This window comes from Gracilinanus agilis, chromosome 4, assembly GCF_016433145.1.
Source record: "Gracilinanus agilis isolate LMUSP501 chromosome 4, AgileGrace, whole genome shotgun sequence".
NCBI lineage: Eukaryota > Metazoa > Chordata > Mammalia > Didelphimorphia > Didelphidae > Gracilinanus > Gracilinanus agilis.
This window is the reverse complement of record NC_058133.1, coordinates 475183318-475208556: the sequence shown is the minus strand read 5'-3', so window position 1 is coordinate 475208556 and position 25239 is coordinate 475183318. Positions and strand designations below refer to the sequence as shown.

Sequence of the window (25239 nt, the reverse complement as noted above, 5' to 3'; positions counted from 1 at the left end):
TTTCTTCATTTGTCAAATGAGCTGGAGAAGGAAATGGCAACCATTTCGGAATCTCTGCCAAGGAAACCCCAAATTTAGAGTCACAAAGAGTCAGATATGATTGAAATGCCTAAATGACATCAACTTCCAAAAGATCACTGGCATGGGCTATGGAGAAGCTAGTCTTCAAATTTAAGCCCCAAAACACCATCCTCTGTTCCTCATCAAAGCGAGTTAAATGCTCTTTAGAGAAGGTGCTTGCTCAAGGTCTAGAGAGGGAATTTCCAGTCTATGAAGATGTTGAGAACTGAAAAACTTTGCAGAGGTGGAGGTGGAAGGACTCTCCTCCTGACTGGATTTTGGGGTTTCATCAAGAGGAAAAACGGAATGATCTTAGGAGCCAGGCTTGGGTTAGTGAGGTGGTAAAGGCTTGTGTTCCTCCAAGTACCACCTTCCTTTATCCCTTCCACTTCATCTCCAGATCATTTGGGGAGTGAGGGGGAGAATGTTGATCTGTTTGGCTTGTCTTATTGGTCATATCTACTCATAGTTCTATTTTACTATGGACAAACATTCCTGTCCCCTTTGCCGCTCTAAGTCTTTTAAACTCTTGTCTTTAAACTCTTTTTGAGGTGAAGGGAGAAGTAAACACCAAAATAAGAAATAAAAGAGAGAGGGAGTTCAAATATCAATGAGGGGCTATGTGAAAAGTTGAAAGGCTCCCTGGAGATTCGAACCAAGAGGCTAATAATGCAGTGTCCTTTCTTTTCCTTCCTTCTTTTCTCTCTCTCTCTCTCTCTCTCTCTCTCTCTCTCTCTCTCTCTCTCTCTCTCTCTCTCTCTCCCCTTCTCCCCCTCTCCCCCTTCGTCCCTCCCTCCCTCCATCTCCCTCTCTCTGAGTCCCTTTCCTAGGGTTAAGCTGTCTGTCTCCATCTCTCTCTTTCTTGAAATCACTGACATTTCTTGTCTCTTTCCTTCTGTCATTGCTGTAAATGGCAGAGGACAGAAAGCAAATGCTTTGAAGTCTAACTTGTATAGGATCTCTCATAAACAAAAAAGCCAAGAAGCCTGGCACTTGGTGTATCAAAGCGGCTGGAGGAGTCAAGGGGGTATGTTTGTGTTATGTGCATGTGCTCGATGACTCCTTCCTTGGTAGTGAACCCCTTTCTGAGACAGGGATGAGCAGTCTTGGGGTTGGGGCAGGCAGGGTAGAAAACTCTGACTTGGCTAAAAGAGGAACACGAACATGTGTGTGGTTTCCCCCTTTCTCCTACCCAGCACACTCCACAATCAAGTTTCATTCTTAGATCCGCTCTCCCTTGGGGACAGCTGCCCCTTGTTCCCCTGCTAGAGGAGCCCCTGAGAAGCAGAGAGAATGCCAACATCTCTTCACAGTTCTACCATAAGCATCATGTCTTTAAACTCCTTTTGGGGTGGAGGGAGAAGTAAACACAAAATAAGACATAAAAGAGAAAGGAGAGAAGGAGTTCAAATATCAATGAGGGGATGCGGGAGAAAGCGTGTCCGATTATTGTTGAGACTCTATAGACTACCCTTCTTCCCCCACCCCCTCCCTCTTCCCTTCACTGACACCAGGGGATGGAACAGATGGAAGTGGAAGCCACCTCCCCAGAGTGTGGACTTTCTGGCTGAAATTTCACCCTGAGAGGGCAAACCCGGACAAGGGGATAAAGGGATGAGTCCCTTCGCCCCCATCAAGCTAGGCTAGGAGTCTCTGTGTCGCGGTAGGGACTTGGGGGAGCCCCGTTCTCGTCCCTCCTCCGTGCCTCTCTAGGGCTCGGCTGAGAAGCGTCAGAAAGCCTCCAACATCTCGCCCCGCCTTTACCGTTCAGTAGGGAAGACCTCTCCCTCAAATCTGGGCCAGTTGATGACCCGGGAGGGAAAAGGGGACTGAACAAGGGAAGATCAGGCGCCAGCGGGAGCCACGAGGTTGGTTTTTTTTTTTTTTTCCTTTTTGGATTGTGGTAAATTAAAAAACAAAATAAAACAAAACACCCCGAGTCCCGGCGTCTGTCCGTCCATCCCTCCCTCCGACGTGTCCCAGACCCCCTTTCCCTGCTCCCTCACATCAGGCTCTTCCGGTACTGGCTGTGCTGAGAAGAATGTCTGAGCTGAGAGTCTGGGCTCTGAAGGTCCATCTGTCTGTACAGGTCTCTCAACTCCTTCACCTCCTGCAGTACTTTCTTTGCCTGGCTCCAGTTAGAGGATGCCTCCCCGAGCAGGCGCTCCGTTTCCAGCAGCAGCTGTTCTGACTCCGAGTCAGGGGGAGAACGCGGAGGGTCCTTGGCCTTTCGTTTCCCATCCCCCAGCCCCTGTACCTCGGCCAGCAGCTCCTGAGTCTTCTCCAGTTTCCTCGCTACCAGGTCCTGGATCCGGGACAGCTGTGCGGGGTGAGGTGGGGTTGGGGCGGACGGATCCTCCGCCTGCAGCAGGCCGTGGGTCGGGGCAGCGTCCCGCTGAGACAAAATTTCTTCCAAAGAGGCGCACCGGCCTTTCTCGGAGGGCGTCTGCTTCTTGGGGGCCTGCGGGGTGTAGGGAGCCCCCTTGTCCGGCTTTTCCCAGGACCGGGGAAAGCTACGGCCCAGGTCCGAGGCGGGATGGATTCGGTCTGAGTCTGCCCGTCGCCGGCCTTCTGCCAGCTGGGCCAGAGATTTGTCCAGGTCCACGCGGAAATTCTCCGCACAGGAGGTGGGATCCTCGGGGGAAGGGTCCTCTTCTTGGATCAGGTCCAGGGTCAGCATTCCATCCGAGGTAGAGGTGGAGGCCTGCATCCCAAGCACAACAGTCATGGTTAAGGGGAGAGACACTGGGAACCACCCCCGGGGCAAACGCTGCTCTTCTCTGACCGCTGCTTCCTCCAACTTAATTCTAGGAAACAAGCCTTTATCCAATACCTATTTTGTGCCACTGCTGTAGCTCAGTGGATAGAACGCTGGACCCTGCAGTCAAGAAGACCCAGGTTCAAATCCAGCCTCCAATTATTCCTAGTGGTGTGACCCAGGTTCAGATCCAGCCTCTGATTATTCCTAGCGGTGTGACCTCTGGCAAGTCACTGAGTCGAAACATTCCTAGAAGGCGACTAGTCTCAGGAACATTCTCAACTATTTTATTCTCAGGAATAGAGAGCTAGGCTTGGAGTCAGGAAGACTTGAGTTCAAATCCAGCCTAGTTGTGTGATCGGGCCAAGTCACCTAACCTCTGATTGTCTGACACCAAGATCCACCAAATCGATTGGAGAAGGAACTCTGGTGTCTTTGCCAAGAAAAGCCCATGGAGAGCGATGGTCCTGGGCACAAAAAGTCAGCCCTAACTGAACTACAAGCGCTGGCTGAGGAATTAAAGATGGAGAGGAAGAAGGCTCTGCCTTCAAGGCTCTTTCTGAACTATATGCTGATCCTTTATAGTTCATGTGGAAAGAAGGCATTTGCCACATCCCTTTCCCCCAAGCACCCAATGGAGAAGATGCTCCACATCTCTCTAGGGGTTGGGATGGGGGATGGGCAGCAGGGACGGAGGCAGCTGGGAAGTTCAAATCTGGCCTCAGACTCTTTGCTGGGGAACCCTAGGCAGGTCACCTAACTTGTTTCCTTCTGTAAAGCAGAGATAATAATAATGGTGCCTACTCAAAGGGTCGTTGTGAGGACCAAATGAGGCCATATTGGTAAAAAGTACTTAGTGCAATGCCTGGCACACAGTAGGAGCTCTGTACGTGCTCATCCTCCTCTCCCTTCCAATGACGTGACTGACTCTTTCCTGAGCTCCCTAGCCTCATCCTGGGAGCTTAAAAAGCAAACTCCAAAACAAAGCAATAGTCAGAATTCTAAACCCCTCTGAAACTTGGATAAACAAAAGGAATGACCACATTCATCTATCAAGTTAGCAAACTTACCTGAACACATTAACAGAAAATGACATTTATATAGTGCTTTATATATGCTGTCTTATTAGAGCCTCATGACAATCCAGACATAAGCCACCTAATTGACATTTTGTCATATATTATCTTGTGACATCTCTTGTATTTTAAAAAATTCTTGTATTATCTATACTTTTCACATTTTTCTCTTCTAAATTTCTTTCTCCTTGACTCAAGAGTCTTCTGTCACTAATCCTTTTTCTACTGAGCTGCCAAAAGGATATTCTGAAAGTACCAAACAGACCATATCATACTCCTGCTCCATAACCACCAGAGACTCCCTATGACTGCTACAATCATATATGAACTCCTCTGGCCTTCAAGATCCTTCCCAATCTGGCTCCAACCTGCCCTTCTAGACTTTCTCTACATGATTCCCTGACATATACTCTTGAATCAAATTGGCCTTGTTATTCTTCACAGATAGCCTTCCATCCACCATCTACCTTTGAGCCTGTAGGATTTAAAATTAATGGCCAGTACTCCAAGTATTATATTTTAAAAAGTTATTAATAATCACGAAGTAAAGGAATAAAAAGGTAATTCTCTAACAAAATATAAGGCCACGTGAGTAGATTCTCCTGCCACTCACTTCACACCACCTCCATCAAATGGGATCACAGGAAGAGAGCAAGAGGTGGGGCTACACCAAATTTATATCTTATATCCTCCCTATGTCAGTATGTAATGTGAGAGGGAACATGGGATGCTGGGAATTGGAGTTCTAGGGCACAGAAATTAATTACACAAGCCTCTACACCATCTGCCCTCCATGTCTAGAATGGACTTCCTCTTGACCAAATTCTGTCTCTTAGAATCAGTCTCTAGTTTCCATCAAATCTTAGCTCAAGCATTGGCTCCTACATGGGACCATCCTGTCCCTAGCTGCTAGTGCCTCCTCCCACAAATTTCCGTTTTTTAAAATTGGGTTTATATTTAGAGGTGACCATTCTTTCTCCCCTGTTAAAATGTGTTTCTTGAGTTTTAGAACTTTTATTTTTGTCTTTGCATTCCCAGCACTTAGCAGGGGTTTAATAAATACTTAAAAAAAATTTTTTTTAATTTATTTATTTTTTAATAAATTCTTGATGACTAATTAAACTTTCAACTAGACAAAGTTCTTCTGAGGGATGTAGTAGAGAGTATTACTTTTTGCATGTCTACATCCTAACACTTACAGGTAAGTGGCATGTGCTAAGTATTTAAATATTTATAGAATTAAGAGTTGAGGTAATGATCCATGAAGTATTTTTTTTAACCCTTACATTCTGTCCCAGTAACAATTAAGACAGAATTAAGTAACAATTAAGACAGAAGGGCAAAGGCTAAGCAAATGGGGTTAAGTGACAGGGTCACATAGCTAGGAAGCATCTGAGGTCAGATTTGAACCCATTTCCTTCTGACTCCAGGTCTGGCTCTCTATCCACTGTGCCACCTAGCTATCCTCATGATCCATAAAGTATTTAAAAAAAATTTTTTTTTTTTAACTCTTAACTTTTGTGTATTGAAAGTGGTGGAAGAGTCCTAAGGGTAGGCAATGGGGGTCAAGTGACCTGCCCAGGGTCACACAGCTGGGAAGTGTCTGAGGCCGGATTTGAACCCAGGACCTCCGGTCTCTAGGCCTGGCTCTCAATCCACTGAGCTACCCAGCTGCCCACCCCTCACTCCCCATAAAGTGTTAAGGAAAACTAAGATGTTCTAGGAAATGTACATAACCTTTAGAGACTGATGGCACTGACTTGGAAAATCACACCCATTTTACAAGATGCCCCTTAGGCCATTTTATGAAATCAGATCTTTCCCTGGATGGAAGAGGGGTCTCATTTAGCATGGAAATTCTAGTGTTCTTACATACCACAGCCATTAGGTGTCCTCGGGTTGGGGGACGTCGAGAGTGCTGGATCTTGGCTCTGTCACGGGTGGGATGGGCGAGGTAGCTGTCTTCTTCCACAGTGACCTGGGGATGAGAAGACTTTTCAAGAAGACTTTCAGGAGAAGAACCTCCTTCCTTCTATCCCAACTTCCCTGAAAATGCCTGCACAGAGGAACAGATCCCATGACCTGTCCCACAATAAGTCCCATGGATTTCAGGATGTCCTAGGCTTGAAGGAACCTCTACTCTGATCCCTAAACTCTCGTCCCTAAACTCTGGTCCTCAGATCCTGAAAATGGGCATAAAGACTTGGGCAAGAGAGCTGGGAAGGGGGTAGAAGGCGGGAAGCATGAGTTTGAGAGAGAGAGGGAGTTGGAGGGGAGCAGGTCGATGGGGCCAGTTAGTTAATTCGGCTTTCCTCTTTGGTGCTAGCTAGACCTGCCCATCTCCACACTGATCCCAACCTCACCAACCTCATCCAGGATTCGGTTCTTGGCTCGGGTGATGGCAGAACTGAGAGCGTTAATCCAAGACTCCTTCTCCTCTGGACTCACTGCCAGGAAGATCAGGTTGGGTGCCTGGTTGGGGTGGGGTGGGTGAAGATTCTTGTTATAACCTGGGTGTTACAGTTAATGCCCCTACCCCTGAGGGTACCTTGGAGACCTCACAGTGAAAACACCAAGATGTCTTATGTCTTGGCCCCACCTTCTCCAGGAGACAGATTCTATTTCTGTTGCCATCTCTTCTCTTCCCCCTCCCCACAAACCCACGCCACCTCTGTAGGGATGCCACGATGACCCTCCTACAAAAGTAGTAGGCATCCCTGAGCACTCTGTCTTGGCGGCGATCGTGGGAAGCATATTTTGTCCAGGATAGAGTCTTGGGCTCTGCTGTCCTGGGCCCTAAGCTCCAATGAAGTATGGGATGTGAAGGAGAGAATACTGAGAGGGTCACAGGTGATTATGGGGCTGGAGAAGAGAAGGCTGGTGGTTGGGGGCAGTGAAGGACAGGCAAAAATAATAAGAATACTAAAAAAAAAAAAAAAGATCTTTACATGTATGAAGGAACATTTTCCAGGAAATGGGAGTAGCTGCTGTGTGTTCCCTCAGACAAAAGGAAATAGGCTTAGTCTACAACTCGCCTCTTAGGGACAATGCAAGCATTCACTCCCAGGAGAAGTAAAAGGGGCTTTCTTCTCTGGGCAAATTTAAGAAAACGGGATGGGTACCAGGACATCAGTGGGTGTAGGAGAATGGCCTGAGGGACTGGGAGAAAATTGAGGGATGAATGCTTTCCAAGAAAAGGTCAGAGTTGATGGGGGGAGCCTGGGGACTCCAGACTTGGGAGGTAAGAGGGCTCACGGAGAGAAGCAGTGAGCCTGTGTGTGGGACAGAGAGATCTTCTCGACAGCGCTGTGTGCGCAAAGTGTCCAGGGGGGCCAAGGCAGTAGGGACGACATACCATGTTCCCAGGCTGTTTGGAGTGTGCCAGGGTAAACTTGCTGTGATTCTTCTTGCTCCGGCTCTTGGATTTCCGAAGCTCCTCGCATTTCTCATAGTCGCTCAGGTCAAATACTTCCTGGACATTTTTCTCATCTTTTATCTAGGGGGGCGGGGGGGCGGGGTGAATTGGTGTGGGGGAGATAAGAATTATTTGGCCCTTTCCCCCATTAACTCATTGGTTCAAACCAGCCCAAGGAGAGGAAAAAAAACCAAAACCAACAAAGTCTGGAGTGGTTGCATGTCAGGAGGTTCTGAGAGATACCAGAGGGAGAGGGAGAAATTGGGAAGGTTCACCTAACTCCTAGCTGGAGGATTTGTTCATAAATAACTTATTTCTGGGGCTAAGTGGATAGAGAGATGGGCCTGGAGATGGGAGGTCCTGGGTTCTAATTTGACCTTAGACATTGCCTAGCTGTGTGACCCTGGGCAAGTCACTTAACCTCAATTGCCCCAGCCCTTCCCACTCTTGTCTTGGAAATGATGCTTAGTATTGATTCTAAGGCAGAAAGTAAAGGTTTTTAGGAAAACAAAACAAATCCTATTCCCCTATTCTTCTCCATGATGGTTTTTTTTTTAACTCTTCCTTTCTGTCTTAGTAACAACTCTTAAGCCAGAAGGGCTAGGAAATAGGGTTAAGTGACTTGCCTCGGGTCACACAGCTAGGAAGGGTGTGAGGCCAGATTAAAACCCAGGTCCTCCCAATTCCAGGCCTGGTTCTCTATACTCTGAGCCACTTAGCTTCCCCTACCATGACAAAGCCTACATTTTCTCAATCCCATTCTTTTCTCTACTCTCCCTTGTCCTTTAGAGGACATGATTTAAGTGGCTAAGATCATCCCATTAAGCTGGAGAAGGCAAGCATAGCCTCTGGATTCTCTCAAGGCTCCCAAATAAAATTCTCTTAATGTTTCTTCCTCAGGTTCCTTAAGAAAAAATTCCTTATCTTTTGTCTTAGAATCAGTACTGTGTATTGGTTCCAAGGCAGAAGAGCAGTAAGGGCTAGGCAATGGGGGTTAAGTGACTTGTCCAGGGTCACACAGTGTCTGAGGTCAGATTTGAACTCAGGATCTCCCCTCTCTAGGGTTGACTCTTCATCCACTGAGCTACCTGGCTGCCCCCTCCCAGGTTCATTTTTAAACTTTCTCTTAGGACCCTCTCCTATTCTTTCCCAGAATGTCCTCACTGTCTTCTGAGGCTTGGGGGGTTCATTTAGGGCTGATTAGGACAGAGGTCAGCAGAAGTCATCTCATGATCTTAGAAAGAAAGAGGTACTACAGGCAGGTACCTCTTAAGGCTAAGGTACTCCTTTCACTACAAAGACCGTTACTGTGGGGGCCCCTTCTCAGCCCCCACCTTTACTATACCTTTTTTTAAAGTCTCATCTGCCTCTTGTATTTCAGGAGCTAGATTGCCATAGCAACAGAGACTCATTCCCTGTGCTGCAAAGTTTGCTCAGTACAGTTAAAAACTACAAATCCTTCCCCTCTTCTCCCTCAGACCCCCTTCACGGTTCTGTGTCCATTCAGTCTAGACTCCTTAAGTCTAGAAAATCATCTAATAACAATAGAACATGTTATAGCCTATAATAGGTTTTCCTCACAACGACACAGTAAGGTAGCTACTACAAGCATCATCAGCCCCATATTACAGACAAGAAAACTGAGCTCCTTAGAGGTTAGGTGACTTACTAAAGGTCCATCTCAGGCCTTCGGACCACTAAGCCCAGCTTTGCCGGTGCTGCCCTTGCCTCCCACCTCTGCCGGAGTGGTGCTTCGAGAGACACAAGACTCTTTTAAAGAAAATACTCCACGACCTCCTCGTACCACCCCATTTGGAAAACTGAAGGTTTCTTACAAAAATTCTTCCTTGAATCTAATCATAATCTTTCCTGTTGTAATCTTCTAAGATTCTACCTTCATCCTCCTGGCCTTCTCTGATCACAACAAAGCACAGTCCCTTCCTCTCCCTCCGCAAGTTTATTTTTTAAACTTTCTCTTAGTATCCTCTTCTATCCTCTCCCAGGGTGCCCCTCACTTTCTTCCGGTGCTGGGGGACCTAGAACGGGCCTTTGGGTTCATTTGGGTCTCATCAGGACAGAGATCTGTGGAAGGAGCCTTAATCGGTTCCCCAAATGAGTCAGTTCCTGACCTTAGTGCCTGCGTTTAAGGGCTCTGGAGGTGGCCAGAGGTCTACAATGGGTGTATGGTTGGGGAGAAGGGGGTGTCTCTGGGACTGTTTCCCCGCTAGTTGGGAGGCCTGTGTGAGGGATGCCTTGGAGGACAAACAGACTATGGTTTCTGGAAGAGAAATAGCTAAGATGAAAGAAACACAAACCAGTCTCCCTGGGTCTCATAGTACTAGCCTTGTTATGGATAAACACACAACTACATGTAGCTGCACGTTTCCCAAGTCCCCCCGGGACACAGTCCTATGCACAGCAGAGTCCCCCAGTCAGAGATAACAAAAGGCACCTCCTAGGATACAGAATTCTGAGGCCCGTCTATTTTAGATGGTGCTCTAGGGGCGACTTTGCCCCTCTTCCTGCTTCCAAATAAGACTCTTGGTTCCATCTTTACCAATTCCTAAACCCTAATTCCCACTTCTACTCAGCACTTTCTACCTATTCTTTGGAACCAAGAATTGCTTTATAGTATTGGGCACAATAACAAAGTTCATCCTCTCACCCCCCCCCAGCTCCATTCCACTTTATCCATCTATTTTGATTTTCTTTCATGGTTGGAGTCTCCCAGACCTCTTCTTATCTCCTAAAACTTTTTTTTTTTAAGAGGGGGAGAAGGAACCCAAAACTCCGAAGTCACATTAGTAGAGATGTGGCCAGACCTTAGGAAGGGGCTCCTACATCAAGAACAATTCCCAGAAATGTGGGGCAGGGACACGGGATAATGTGTCATGTGTCTTCCCCCGTTTTTTCTCAGAGTTGAGAATATCAACAGAGACCAGAAATTATGGAGAGGAAAGTGACGGGTGTGTGTACGGAGAGGGCATAAGAATGGGGTTGGGCAGTTTGTTCTTTTCTCTCCTTGAGATGAGAGGAGTGGGTTCATCTATAGTCAGAATGGACAATTTGGAAGAGGTTACAGGAAAACGGGAAAATTGAGATCAATACTGGGTAGGATGGGGGAAGAAAGAGACAGAAGTGATAAAAGAGGAAATACTTCAAGGGGTCAGGGTCAGGGGGTCTGGACCTTGGTTTCCTTCCTGCATTTTATTATAGTTGTTGTTTTGTTTTGTTTTCCATCAAAAAAATCTCTAGGGGTAGCTAGGTAGCTAGAGTGATAGGTTTGGAGTTGGGAAGAGCTGGGCTCAAATATGACCTTAGGCATTTCCTAGCTGTGTGACCCTGGGCAAATCATTTAACACTCATCCTCATCAACTAGTCTTTATCTCTCTTCTGCCTTGGAACTGGTATTAAGATAGAAAATAAGGGTTTAAAAAAAATCTCTAAACTCCACTTACAAAATTATTGACCTAAAATCTCCTCTTCACTTCCTTTGCCTCTATGTCCTGGATCCACAAAGTCAGAGATATTTATTAAAAAAAAAAAAAAAAAAAAAAAAAAAAAGACATGTCCTGACCCCCTTACCCTAACTATTCTAAGATCTCGCTGAGGGAGATTTCTATTCCTGCAGTGTCAGCAAGACTTATCTTGAGGACCCTCAGATCTTTCATGAGACCTTAGTGCTAGGAATTGGAAAACCTATCAACAAGACAGATAAGCTGCTTTTGAGCAGGGAATTTGTGGGAACTTAGATCACCCCTAAAGAATCTCTCTCTTGGCATTAGAAGGCCCCTTCCCTCCTGTTATGGCCTGACTGTTCTATGGTCCCCAGAGCTAAATGATAGTTAGAGAGAAGCGGCAAATAACGGGGAGCGTACCAGGTCTGGTGGTTGTAAAGACAAAGATACTCTTGCATCATCATTATCACCATCGTAACTAGCATTTATATAGCACTTTAAGGGTTGCAAAGCACTTTCTATAGTTACCTCTGTTGCTCTTGCATGAAACATCTTAAAAATGGGCTAAAATATACAGTATGTCACAGAAGTCTTAATGTAGCTTTAAATTATTTAAATTTCAAGCTAAGATAAAAGTCTATTTATATGGAATGATTTTACATTAAAGCTTAAAACTTCTCTAGGATGTACACCCTTTAACTTTCCCTGGAAACTTACATTGATTATTCTGAGTCTTCAATATTCAGTCCTCTTAGGCAGTGCTCAAGCACTTTGAGGAAAAGGGTTCCTTTGGCCTGAGATGGGGGCACAGTCACCCACTGGAGTGCTGTGAGGGGCTGTAAGGAAAGTGGGGCAAATTTCATGCCTTTCTCTATGGTTAAGATGAACTTCGGGGCCCTATTAAAGGTCCCTAAAACTTAGGCTTATTTCTACATAGAAAATACCTCCAAAGAAGAGTGAGACATCAACTTGTTTGTTTCTCAGATCAGCTAATATCTTAATCTTAATCTTTTCTTTTCTCTCTTGTTCCCTTTCGTAAACCCTTACCTCTTCTCTTAGAATTGATACTAAATATTAATTCCAAGGCAGAAGAGTAATAAGGGCTGGACAATGGGGGTTAAGTGACTTGCCCAGGTCCAGCTAGGAGATGTCTGAGGTCAGATTTGAACCCAGGTTTGGCTTTTAATCCCTTGAACCACCTACCTGACCCCCTAATCTTTTTTTTTTTTTTTAAACCCTTACCTTCTGTCTTAGAGTCAATACTGTGTATTGGCTCCAAGGCAGAAGAGTGGTAAGGGTAGGCAATGGGGGTCAAGTGACTTGCCCAGGGTCACACAGCTGGGAAGTGGCTGAGGCCGGGTTTGAACCTAGGACCTCCTGTCTCTAGGCCTGGCTCTCAATCCACTGAGCTACCCAGCTGCAAACCCCACGACCCCCTAATCTTTTCTGATGGAAGAACATAGCTATATTCTGAATCTCTCATTTTAAACACTTTCTCTCATAACCAACCAGAGGTTGCTGATTCATAGAACACAAAACATCTCTGCCTGAGGTCATTCCATCCCTCCCTCTGCCTTCACACTCCAACCTTCTTCCCCTACAGTCAGGGGTCAGTCACTCTATGACTACTCCTAGCTGAAACACAGACAAGAAAGGAATGCCCCGTTTTCTTTTGTTCCTTCCTATTCTCTCCTCCCTCTCACCATAGTTGTGTTTCCCCTCGTGATGTGACGTGTGGGAAGTCCTCCCTGACTGTACTCTGATGTTTCCTGCCATTATGAAGTTCAGGGAAAACAGATCATATACTTGAACACTTGTTCAGGAAAGCCAGAAAATTGTGGAGAAAATTGTGTGTGTGTGTGTGTGTGTGTGTGTATGTTACACTAAAGGGATAGTTTCCTGTCCAACTCCCTAAAAACAAATCAGCTTGATTCCTTTTCCTTTCTTCCTCCCTCTTGGACCCATACTTTCTCCAGTATCCAGTCCCCAAATTGATCTGGACAAAGTGAGATTTCATTCTTGGAGAGGAATTTGGGGGGTCCAAGGCTTCCAGGTCTCCTGCTCTGCTACAACCTCAATTACTCCTGGGCCTTTAGTCTCTAGCCTGGGCCAGAATGTGCATGAATACCATAAAAGGATTTATTTGCCCAAGTATAATCTTCAGAATACAAAAAGCTGTTCCTTAAACCAGGGGGCCCTGGGAAGTGAGAATTCAAGGAGGTACTGGGTAGTGAGAAAAGAGAAGGAGGAGAGGCCAAGGAAGTCACACTATCTGGCTTGGAGAGTCCAGGAAGACATTCCCATCTGTGGCACAGAGGTAGATAGAAATATGGTCGAAGTGACTTGTGTCTGGGCGGCAGTTTAGATTTCTCATTGCTCTAGAAACCCAAGTTCTGTCTTTGTGTTTTCTGGTTTGAAATACTAAGTCCTTTTCTTCCCTCCAAGGAAACACACAGAAAGCAGGGGGTGAGGGAGAGGGAGTACAATGTCTGGGATCTAGGATCAGGACGCGTGTGTGTCCTAACCCAACATGAGTTGAAGTTTCTAGTTTAACAACAGAACTGGAGCCAGCTGGGGAAAAGACAAAGACTGTTGGCTGCCTTTTTTTCCCCCTGTGATTTCCTTCTTCAGGGAGGCAAAAAGCAGAATAAGCAACCCTTTCTCTGGTGCTCAACTGACATGGAAGTTTTTTCTGTCCCTTTTATTATCCTGGGACATGGGGGAGAAAGAAGATCTTAATGGCTCCATAATAAGAACTTCATAAATGTTTGTTAAGTTGTCTGGTAGTAAGGAACACCCAGAATCCCCTGGCACTGACAGACCTATGGAGTCTAGTCCAGGTCACTGTTGAAGGGACTTTCACATATCCCAGCAGTGATCTCGGACTCCCAGTCAGTGTGTTATTATTCTATCTCCATTATGATTCAGTGCAGCTGAGCTGTTGATATGATCAATGTATATGGCCTCTCTAGAAACAGGAAAAGGGAGGGAGGTTGGCTAAGGGCTGGAGGTTGGGGGGGGGGGTGACGGACAGACTGAGTAGAATGTTTTAGCAGCAGCAGAGGAAACAATTCTGTCTGCAGATGGAGGCTGCAGACAGGACTGGGGGTGGGGGAAGGAGGGGACATTGGGGGAAGGGCTCCCCGTTTGTCAGAGGGTTTAAAAACCATCTTGGGATAAAATCCCCCATTGTTAGCAGAAAAATGTATGCAGAGGAAAAAGCACCAACTACTAGGCTTCGAACTCAACGCGGGGCATTTCTCCCCAAAGGGCAACCTTTCTATAGGACGAGGGCTGGTGGAGGAATATTCTGCTCCCTCAACTTGCTGTGGGAATACAAATATGGTTCAAGGGAGTGGAGTGGGGGTGTGGGGGTGGGGAGGTAGAAGTGAGGGGATGTAAAAGGCTGATGTAGAGAATGAGGGAATGTAGAGAGGAGAGCTGGGGTGGTTGGAGGCAAAGGGATCCTACCTCCTTGTCAGAGATGTAGAGCTGGTCCCCCTTCAACACCACGTAGCGGTTTTTCCAGATCTCCCTAAAAATCCCTTTCCCACAGAATTTCCGCACCCAGCCGACCTTCTCAGGCAGTGCGGACTGATGGTTTCCATCCTGGGGCCCCTGCCGCAGGGGGTGGGGGGTGGGGAAAAGAAGGAAGCACATTAAGTGTTAATTTCTTCTCTCTCTCTCTCTCTCTCTCTCTCTCTCTCTCTCTCTCTCTCTCTCTCTCTCATCTAGCAGCTTCCCTCCCCGCCTTCGCGATCACCCATGGGGCTGGAGAGACGGGGAGGTTCCCGCGGGTCCTCACTCTTGCCAGTTAGTCCCCTTGCCCCTCATGACCTCCCTCAGCCAGAAATAAACAGCCGAAACAAGCCAGGAGAGGTGATGCAGAAGCTGGGAGTCCAGGCCTTGGGGAGGGAGAGGGTGTGAAAAAGAAAGTGGGGACTGGTGACTCTCTTTCTCCCACTGTCCTTCTTCCCCCCCACCCCCGCCCCCATCCCCATTTTCCTCTTTTCGAAGCGTCTGGGGCTAATGGCATTTTAGGCTATTTTTCATTGTCTCTCCCCCCAACCCCCCCTCCACCGCAGAGCACGATGCAAACTGCTGCTGGTTTCCCAGTGGAGAAGAGATGGGGGGAGAAGGGAAGCTGAGGCAAGTCCTACCCATCTCGACCCGTCTTCCCCCAGCAAAAAAGCACCCCCCAAACCCTGAAGGTTCTTGTGAGCAACTAGGGTGACAGGCTCAGGGATCCGCGGGAGGTAACCGCATCCCATAGATTGAATGAAATGTAAAATCTTCAGATTGGGATGGCAAAGGAAGGGGGGGGGGGGCGGAGAGGAGCCGCGCGGTGTGTGGGGAGGTGGTGGTGGAAGGGGACACGACTCTGTGCTTTCATGGTCCCTGCCCCCCACAAAACAGGCCGGAACCCCGGAAGGAGATGGAAGGGGTCCTGGTAAGAGAAAGTCAACTGAATTAGAGGAGGCAAGAGACACTCACCCTCTTGGTGGAATTGTTCTTCTTCATCATCCCGGGTGGGCGCGGGCAGAGGGGAGGGGGTGGGGGGGCCGGCCCGGGGTCCCGGTGGCGGAGGCCGGTTTGATGTGGCTCGTTCCAAGGGGGAGGGTGTTGGAGATGCCCCCAGCGCCGCCTCCTCCGCCGCCGCCTCCTCCTCCTCCTCCTCCCTCTTCTAGACTCTCCCAGTCTCCCTTCTTTGTAGCTCCGGTTACACTAAGGGCCAGCCTCCCTCGCACTCACACTCTCACACACACGCATGCCTGCCCCCCCTCGGCTCCCTCCATCCCGCCCCCCGCACACCCCCCATCCCGATCCCGGCGCACGCACAAACACGCGCCTGCTCAGGCTCTGGGCTCTCCTGCGACCTGGCTCTCTCTGGGCTACCCAGTCGGCTCCCGGCAGCTCCATCCACAGTAGCCCGCCCGGGCCCCGCTGACGTCGTGAGTTCAGAATAAAGGGCGAATCGCGGAGCCCGACCTACTGTGCAGCTTCCCCCTCCCTCCTTTGTTTCTGACTCACCAGGGGTAAAGAAGAAGAGAAGCGAGATCGACACAGAGAGACCCAGAAGGGAAGCACAGAGGGCCACAGAGGTGGAGAGGAGACACCCAGACAGACAGAACCCCAGTGAGAGGTGGAGCCAGGGAGGCTGCTAGAAGCAGCAGACACACAGAGACGAGTTCCGAGGGGGAGAAACAGATGGAGAATCCTAGGACCAGGGGGCGCAGCTAGAGATCACAGGAGCAAGAAATGGTTAAAGAGACACACAAACACACAGAGGCTTAAACATTGCGATGTGGGTGTTTCTTCTCCCAGGGCAGGGCTTGACATTTGTCCCTTTTGGACTCTCCCTCCTAACAAGGGAAGGTGGGGAGCAGGAGAGCCGGAGGGGAAGGGAAGGTGATAAAAGAAAGTGGTCTTAGGAGTTTAGGTACTATGGAAAAGTTTTCTGTGTTTTCTCTTCCAGGGGAAGACTGTGGGTGGGGAAGGGCATCAGAGGTGGGAGGGAGGGACCGAGGAGAGGGAATAAATTCTGATTGGAAGAAACCCTGTAGCCAGCCCAATTCTAGGAGAGCCTGTGGTTCTGGACCTATAGCCTCAGTGTCCTCAACTAGTCGCTACAGGAGACAGGACCGAGGGTTCGCCAGTCTCCCTCCTGGTCGTAGGTTCACTCTGCAGGTAGTTTTGGACAAGGCTCTTTTTATCCATCGGTAGACTCTGTCCATCTGTAAAGTGGAGAGAATAGTCCCTAGTTTTCGGGATGTTATTAGAACAAAGTGAGATGAGAAATGACAGTTTTTTGAAAATTAAAGTACTGTAGAAGTGAAAGATAATTATTACTGTTGGGAAAGAAGGTGGACTGGTCAAGAGGAGAGACAGAGAAGGATCACAGATGGACAGTATCTGAATTTCTGCATTGTCAGGATCTAGATTAGAGGAAGACACTGCATGAACCTATCTTGAAGGATTCCTAAAAGGACATGAACATGGACTAGAGACACATAAGATGAGAACATGCCGATGTGCTAACACATTAATGAGATCCCTGGTCCATCAAATTACTGTTAAAATCTTAGCTGGTGGGTGGGAGAATGTCATTTTTTTTTTCTTCTGGAATTCACTTAGAGGATGTCCTACTTAGAAGCAGTGGACAGAGAACCGGACCTGAAGAGAGGAGGTTCTTGGTTCAAATCTGGCCTCTGTCACTTCTTAGCTGTATGACCCTAGGCAAGTCACTTAACCCCAAATGCCTATCCCATACCACTTCTCTGCCTTGGAACCAATACTCATTATCAGTTGTAAGGCAGAAGATAAGTGTTTAAAAAAATTAAAAAAGAAGCATGTAATAAACTTGATGAGTATTTCCCAATTTTTCTAGTTCCTGATATGCCTGTGAATTTTGTGACAAAGACCAGGGAAAAGTCTTCCTCTCCACTATTCATATACTTTCCTATGCTACACATCCCAGCCATATTAAATAATAATGATGGTAGTTTCTTACGTTTATATGGCATCTTATGGTATCTGATAATTGTTTTTTATTGTATTTTCAGAGTATCTCATGGAGCCAGTGATATCCCATTGGCAGATCAAGAAATAGGTTGAGAGGTTGTGATTTGTCAATTCTCAGTATCTAAAATAGGACTAGGACCCTCCCCCCTTTTCTTGAGCTCTCTCTCTCTCTCACACTCACACACACACACACACACACACACACACACACACACACACACACACTCCTCCTTGCTTTTGCTACCTTGGTTACCACAACCTCTGTCATCTAGCCTACTTGTCAAAATTAGCAAAGAATGGTTCAAACCCGGCCTCAGCCACTTCCCAGCTGTGTGACCCTGGGCAAGTCACTTGACCCCCATTGCCCACCCTTACCACTCTTCCACCTATGAGACAATACACCGAAGTTAAGGGTCTTAAAAAAAAATTAGCAAAGAAGAATGAGGAAATTTGGGCCATTTTGATGTGACATCAATCACTTAATAAGCAAGTAACTATTAAGCACCTGTATGTGCCAGGAGATCAGGGAAAGAGAGCAAATATTTATGAAGTGCCTACTATGTGCCAGGTGCTTTACAAATATGATCTCATTTGATCCTCACAACAACCCTGGCAGGTAGATGCTACTATTAATCCTAGTATATAGTTGAGCAGAAAGGTTAAATAACTTGCCCAGAGTCTCACAGTTATTAAGTATCTGAAGCTAAATTTGAATTCAGGTCTTTCTGACTTCAGGCCCAGTGCTTATCCATTATGCCACTTAACTGCCTTTAATCAGGCTACAAAGACAAAAATAAAAAGACCCTAAAGGTGCTTATATTCTGTGGAGAAAATCATATGTACACACACAAATAAATACAAAATTATTTGGAAAGGCACTGATGCATCTTTTTTCTCTTTTCTTTTTATTATGAAATTAAACACAAACATTTAAATATACAAAGAATAGAAAAGAAGATTGCATAGGAAACTGATCTTTTAAATACATCTTTCCTTCTTTTCCTCCTTCCCTTCTTTAAAAAGTTTGTTTTATTTTTTTTTTTAATTCTTCAAAAACTCATACTTTCTGTCTTAGAGTGGACACTGAGTATCAGTTCCAAGGCAGAACAATGGTAAGGTTTAGACAATTGTAATTAGGTGACTTGCCAGCTAGGAAGTGCCTGAATTCATATTTGAACCCAGGACTTCCCATTTCCAGCCTGACATTCTAGGCACTGAACCCCTCTTCCCTCTCTTTTTTAATCAAATTTTATTTTATTTTATATCTGAATTCTATATCTCCTATCTTTCCTCTTCTTCCCCCATTTAAAAAAAAAACAAGAAAAACAAAACAGAACAAAATATACAAAAATGTATATTCAAGCAAAACAAATTCTCATAGGGACCATGCTAGAAAAATGAATCAATTTGTACTTTGAGTCTATCCTCTTTTTATCAAGAGGTGTGTAGTACATTTCATCATGTCTTATGGAATTTTGTGTTTGGTCATCCTGTTGATTAGAGTTCCAAGCCTTTCAAAGTTGTTTTTCTTTATAATATTGTTATTATAGTATAAATTGTTCTGGTTCAGCTTATTTCACTCAACATCATTTCTTGTAAATTCTCCTAAGTTTTTATGAAATCCTCCCCTCCATCATTTCTTACAGCATGACAATATTTCATCACACACATATACCATAACTTGTTCAGCCAATCCCCAACTGATGGGCGTCCCCTCAGAAATTGAGCTTGTGCTACATGCTATTATATATTAAATTCAAACTGATAGTAACAACATGGTCCTCCTTGTCTGGGTCTCTTTCTAAAATTCTTATCTTTTTATGTCAAAAAAAATTTTAAATCTTACGTTCGGCCTTAGAATCAATACTATGTATTTGTTCCAAAGCAGAAGAGTGTTAAGGGCTAGGCAATGGGGATTAAATGACTTATCCAGGGTCACACAGCTGGGAAGTGTCTGAGGCCAGATTTGAATGCAGGACCTTCTCTTTCTAGGCCTGGCTCTCAAACCCTTGAGCTACCCAGCTGCCCCTCTGTCAATTTTTAGTGCCTTTGCCCTTTTCTTTCTTCCTTTTATACCACTGTCACTTAACTCCTTGTCACCAATTCCTCCTTTTTAACAAAAGAAGCCTTCCTTTTTTAATAAATATAGTCAAATTAAACCAATACACTGAATATTTCCAAAAATGTATGCCTCATTCCCACCTCTACTTTATTGCCTTTCTGCCAAGATGTGGGGAGCATGCTTCATCATGTTTCAGTTTTCATAAGTCAAGATTGATCATTACCTATATCAGAGTTCCTTAGATTTTCAAAGTCATCTTCTCTTACATGATTGTGTTCAGTATAAAAATTATACTTTTGCATCTGTTCGCTTCAGCTCACCTCTCAGTTCATACACATCTTCCTAGGTTCTCTGAATTCATCATATTAGTCATTTCTTCCAGAAAATTCTTCCATACTCTTCCATTCTGTTCATAGACCATAATTTGCTCAGCTATTCTGTAGTCGATGGATATCCATTTTGTTAATAGTCCTTTGCTACAACAAAATGCCACTGGAAGCATCTTTAGATTGTAAAATTATCAAGAAAAAAGGAAAGAAAAAAGCAAAAAGCAAACAATGGTTTTCTGGTGTTCATAGAAGAGAAGTGGGGGACTAGTAATGCAGAAAATTGTACACAGTATCAGACATGGGCACCATATTGGTGATTTTCACTTAAATGTTTTTCTTTGTTATAGGGGAGAATTTAATTGAGGAGTTGAGGAGTGAGAAAGGAATGACTAGAGACACAGAAGCAAACTTACATTGTAAAAAAAAAGTTAAAGAAAGAAAGAAAACAGTGGCTTATGTTTTCTATTGGGGGTCTTGCTAGCAATGAAGCACAGTCAAATTAATAAGCACTTATTTGGTGCCCACTATATGCTTGGCATAATGCTCAGCAATGGAGATACAAAGGCAAAAATTTGTCCCTTCCTTCAAGGAGTTCACAATCTAATTGGGAGAGATAATATGTAAATTGCCATGTACAAACAAGATGAACAGTATAAACTGGAGGTAATCTCAGATGGAAGACACTAACTAACATTAGGAAGAACCTGGGAAGGCTTCTTTCAGAAAGTGAGATTTTAACTAAGACTTGAAAGAATTCAGGAAAGGAGGAAGTGATATTAGGTTTAGATCAACATCTCACACCCTACACCAAGATAAATTCAGAATGGGTGAATGACTTGAATATAAAGAAGGAAACTGTAAGTAAATTAAGTGAACACAGAATAGTATACTTGTCAGATCTCTGGGAAAGGAAATATTTTAAAACGAAGCAAGAGTTAGAAAAAATTACAAAATGTGAAATAAATAATTTTGATTATATTAAATTAAAAAGGTTTTGTACAAACAAAAACAATGCAACCAAAATCAGAAGGAAAACAACAAACTGGGGAAAAAATCTTTATTACAAAAAATTCTGACAGAGGTCTAATTACTCAAATATACAAGGAGCTAAATCAATTGTATAAAAAAATCATGCCATTCCCCAATTGATAAATGGGCAAGGGACATAAATAGGCAATTTTCAGATAAAGAAATCAAAACTATCAATAAGCACATGAGAAAGTGTTCTAAATCTCTAATAATTAGAGAAATGCAAATCAGAACAACTATGGAGGCATCACCTCACACCTAGCAGATTGGATAAATGACAACAGGGGAGAGTAATGAATGTTGGAGGGGATGTGGCAAAATTGGGTCATTAATGCATTGCTGGTGGAGTTGTGAACTGGCCAACCATTCTGGATGGCAATTTGGAATTATGCCCAAAGAGTGCTAAAAGAATGCCTGCCCTTTGATCCAGCCATACCATTGCTGGGTTTGCACCCCAAAGAGATCAAAGATAAAAAGACTTGTACAAAAATATTTATAGCTGCGCTTTTTGTGGTAGCAAAAAAAATGGAAAACGAGGGTATGCCCTTCAGTTGGGGAATGGCTGAACAAATTGTGGTATATACTGGTGATGGAATACTATTGTGCTCAAAGGAATAATAAACTCGAGGAATTCCATGTGAACTGGAAAGACCTCCAGAAACTGATGCAGAGTGAAAGGAGCAGAGCCAGAAGAACATTGTACACAGAGACTGATACACTGTGGTAAAATCAAATGTAATGGACTTCTGTATTAGCAGCAATGCAATGACCCAGGCCAGTTCTGAGGGATTTGTGGAAAAGAATGTTATCCACATTCAGAGGAAGAACTACAGGAGAGGAAACACAGAAAAAAAAAAAAACAACTGCTTGAACACATGGGTTGATGCAGACATGATTGGGGATGTAGTCCCAAAACTACCACACCAATACAACTATCAATAATATGGAAATAGGTCTTGATAGATGACACATGTTAAAACCAGTGGAAATGCACGTCAGCTATAGGGGGGAAGTTTGGGGGGGGGTGAAGGGGAAAGTAAGAACATGAATCATGTAACCATAGCAAATTTTTCTAAAACATAAAAAAATTTAAAAAAAAATAAAGGAAAGGAGGAAGTGGAGGTGAGGAGAGAGAGAGAATTCCAAGGTATGAGGGATCAGATCAGAAGATGGAGTATCATCTGAAGTATGGTAAGGAAGTCAGACTCACTGGAATTAGAGTATGCAGAGAGGGGTAAAGTGCAAGAAGTGGAAAGGTAAAAAGAAGTGAAATTAGAAAAGGCTTTAAAAGCCAAACAGGGGATTTGATATTTTATCCCAGAGATAATAGGGAACCATGGAAGTTTATTGAACAGAGGAGTGACATGGTCAACCTACACTTTAGAAGATCACTCTGGTAGTTGAGCGGAGAAGGTTATTGTAATAGATCAGATGTGAGGTGATGAGGTATTGGGGTGGTGACCATGTTGGAGGAGAGAAGGGGGTGAATTCAAATTTGAAAAAATAGAATCAATAGAATTTGGCAATAGTTTGTATAAGGAAGGAATCAAGTATGCTACCAAGGGTGTGAGCCTGGGAGGCTGGAAGGGTAATGATACCCTGGACAATAATAGAGAAATTAGGAAGGAAGATGTTAGGAGGGGAAAGAGGAGCTCAGTTTTAGACAAGTTAGTTTAAGATATCTTATGGGATGGCTAGTTCAAGATGTCTAATAGACAGTTGGAGTTGTGAAACTTCTGGATTACAGAAGAGAGGGCTGGAGAAATAAAATTGAGAATAATAAAAATAATACATTTTGAATCCATGGAAGCTGATAAGATTACTATATGAAATAATATAGGAGAAGAGAAGAGAGTATAGAAGTGGTCTGGGGTTGTAGTTCAAGTGGTTTCTGATGAAAATTATCACTTTTCTTTCTAATTTTTCTCTGCTCTGTTTCTTCAACATCATACATGCATGAATATCTTCATTCATTTGGTTTGGGTGTACTATGTTCAAGGCATTGTGTTTTCTAAACTTTGCTTTGGTCAGGAGAAAATGGAGTGCTGTGAAATGTCAGGTAAATCCTCAAGTAGTGTTCAGACGCCAAAGCAGATGCATGTGGGTTGCAAAACCTTTTCTGCCTGCTTGCTCCTTCCTTTGTTATATAAATCTTTGGCTTTGCTTATGGATGATGGCATTTCACCCTGTTCCCTCTGTTTGTTAACCTGTCTTCCCAACTCCTGGCTCTGGAACCACCCTTCCTCATTCTATTTCTCCCTTTCTTATCACCTTATCCCTCTTTTCTCATTCTATCCCGATATCCCCTCTCTCTTTAGGCTTGCTCTTCTTTTCCTCTTCTCTTCTATACTCTTCTATACTTTTATACTCTCTTCTCCTTCTATATTATTTCATATAGTAATCTTACCAGCTTCCATGGATTCAGAATTTATTATTTATATTATTCTCAAATTTATTTCTCCAGCCCTCTCTTCTACAATCCAGAAATATCACAACTCCAACAGGATAATCCAGGTAGAACATGACTCTGGGGATCATTTCCAGGGGATGAGACTTAAAAGAGCAGTTTGCTAACAGGATGTTTAGATTCCATTACACATTTCCATAACACCTTTCAGTTCCTGGATGCAAGGTATTGTAATAATAAATAATAGGCACGTATATTTCTATGGTGTCCTATAATTTACAAGAGGTTTTCATTTAATCCTTAATCCTTAAAACAAGCCAATGAGGTAAGTAGACAGGATAGATATTTTCATTTTACAGATGAGAAAAATGAGGCTCAGAATGATTCAGTGACTTAATCCATACTGATCCTGCATATAAATGGTGGAACCAGAGCTGGAACTTGGGCTCTCTGAATATACCACTACACTGATAATTCCTCCCGCTGTGTTCCTCCAACAACAACGAAAAAAAAACCCCAAGCACTTATTTATGAAATAAGGAAGTAAGCACTTCCTTGCTGGGAAAGAGAGACAGATTAGTCTTGGGTAGACATGGGAAAGAGGAATCCTGAGTCACTTTGTCAGTCTCACCATCATGGGTCAGAAGACTTTAGGCCACATGAGACTCCCACACCTCAGTTTCTCAAAGAGTAAATTACTAACTCTATCCATTCTGGAGAAACAGGAAGGAAAACGAGAATAAACATTTATGAATTGCTACCGGCAAGTTAGTTTGTAGGAAGTTTTAAGCCAAACAGAGAAGAGAATTGTTATTATTACCCCAAAGCAGTCCTCTAGGTTTATATAGAAGGTTTGCCTGGACATTATGCAAATGAGTGGGAAAGCAGAGAATTGGCATTTAATGAAAAATGATGCTGATTTTTAGAACAGGTGAAAGGAAGAGAGGAACTAGGACTGTGATCTTTGTACAAAAAGTACCTGTATTCTTGTCTCTTAATTAGGAAGTGCCAATTTTCATAATAACCCTAAGTCTCTTGAAGATTGGCTCTAGGCTTGTATTGTATGTCTTTGTGTTCTTAAACCTTAGCAATACACATAAGAGATGCTTATAATAAGTGTCCAATGATGATGATGATATGAACAATTGCAGTTTACTAGAAAGAAGATTGGTTAGAATCCCCCTTCTACCAATTACTAATTGGGTGACCTTAGGCAAGTCACTTAATTTCTCAGAGCCTCAATTTCATGTTTAAATAGGGTATAAAAAACACCTGTACTAACCATTTCATAATGTTGCTTTAAATATTTTTATTTGTTTTTAACATTAAAAAATGTTGAATTTCAAATTCTCTCCCTCCTACCTCCTTCTCCACTCCTGAAGGCAATATATTAATTATACAAATGAAAGCAGGCAAAACATAAATCCATTTTAGCCATATTTTAAAAAAATAAAGAAAAATAAAGTGAGAAAATTATACTTCAATTTGTACTCAGAGTTCATCAGTTTCCTCTTTGAAGGTGAATAGCATTTTTCCATCATGAGTCTTTTGGAATTGAAGAGGATCATTGTTATGGATCAGAATAGCCAAGTCTATCACAGTTGATCATTATAGCATTGCTGTCATTGTGCACAATGATCTCCCAGTTCTTTTCACTTCACTTTGCCTTAGTTCATATAGGTCTTGCCATGTTTCTCTAAAACCACCTCCCTCATCATTTTTTACAGCACAATAGTACTCCATCATAATGATAATCCACACTTTATTTAGCCATTCCCAAATTGATAAGTATGTCCTTGATTTCCAGTTTTTTGCCACCACAAAAAGAGCTGCGATAAATACCTTTGTGCATATAGATCCTTTTCCTTTTCCTTTGATTTCTTTGGATATAGATCTAGTAGTGGTATTGCTAGGTCACTGTTTTGTAACCCTTGGATGTAGTTCCAGATTGTTCTCCAGAATGGTTGGACCAGTTCATTACTCCACCAATAGTTCACTAGTGTACCTATTTTCCACTAATCCCTTCTATCATTTGTCAGTTCTGACAGGTATGAGGGGGTATCTCAGAGTTGTTTTAATTTGCCTTTAATCAATAGTGATTTAGAGCATTTTTTTCATGTAAT

General features: G+C 44.0%; 1 protein-coding gene across 1 annotated transcript; it reads right to left on the bottom strand.

The window, feature by feature from the left end:
* Window positions 1-870: 870 nt before the first annotated feature.
* Window positions 871-15439, bottom strand: PLEKHO1 (pleckstrin homology domain containing O1). The gene is made up of 6 exons (XM_044672614.1): window positions 15262-15439; window positions 14239-14385; window positions 7250-7390; window positions 6262-6366; window positions 5771-5872; window positions 871-2764 (listed from the first exon to the last, which is right to left on the bottom strand). Exons 1-6 carry the CDS (start codon window positions 15289-15291, stop codon window positions 2063-2065), a joined length of 1227 nt encoding a protein of 408 aa, XP_044528549.1. The 5' UTR covers window positions 15292-15439; the 3' UTR covers window positions 871-2062.
* Window positions 15440-25239: the final 9800 nt, after the last annotated feature.

Excerpts from the sequence above, each read along its gene's own strand:
- PLEKHO1 (XM_044672614.1), bottom strand. The coding sequence starts at position 15,291 with ATGATGAAGAAGAACAATTCCACCAAGAGG. Across the intron at positions 6,367-7,249 it reads CCAAACAGCCTGGGAACATG|GCACCCAACCTGATCTTCCT; the intron begins GTATGTCGTCCC and ends CACCCCAACCAG. Across the intron at positions 5,873-6,261 it reads AGAACCGAATCCTGGATGAG|GTCACTGTGGAAGAAGACAG; the intron begins GTTGGTGAGGTT and ends TCTCATCCCCAG.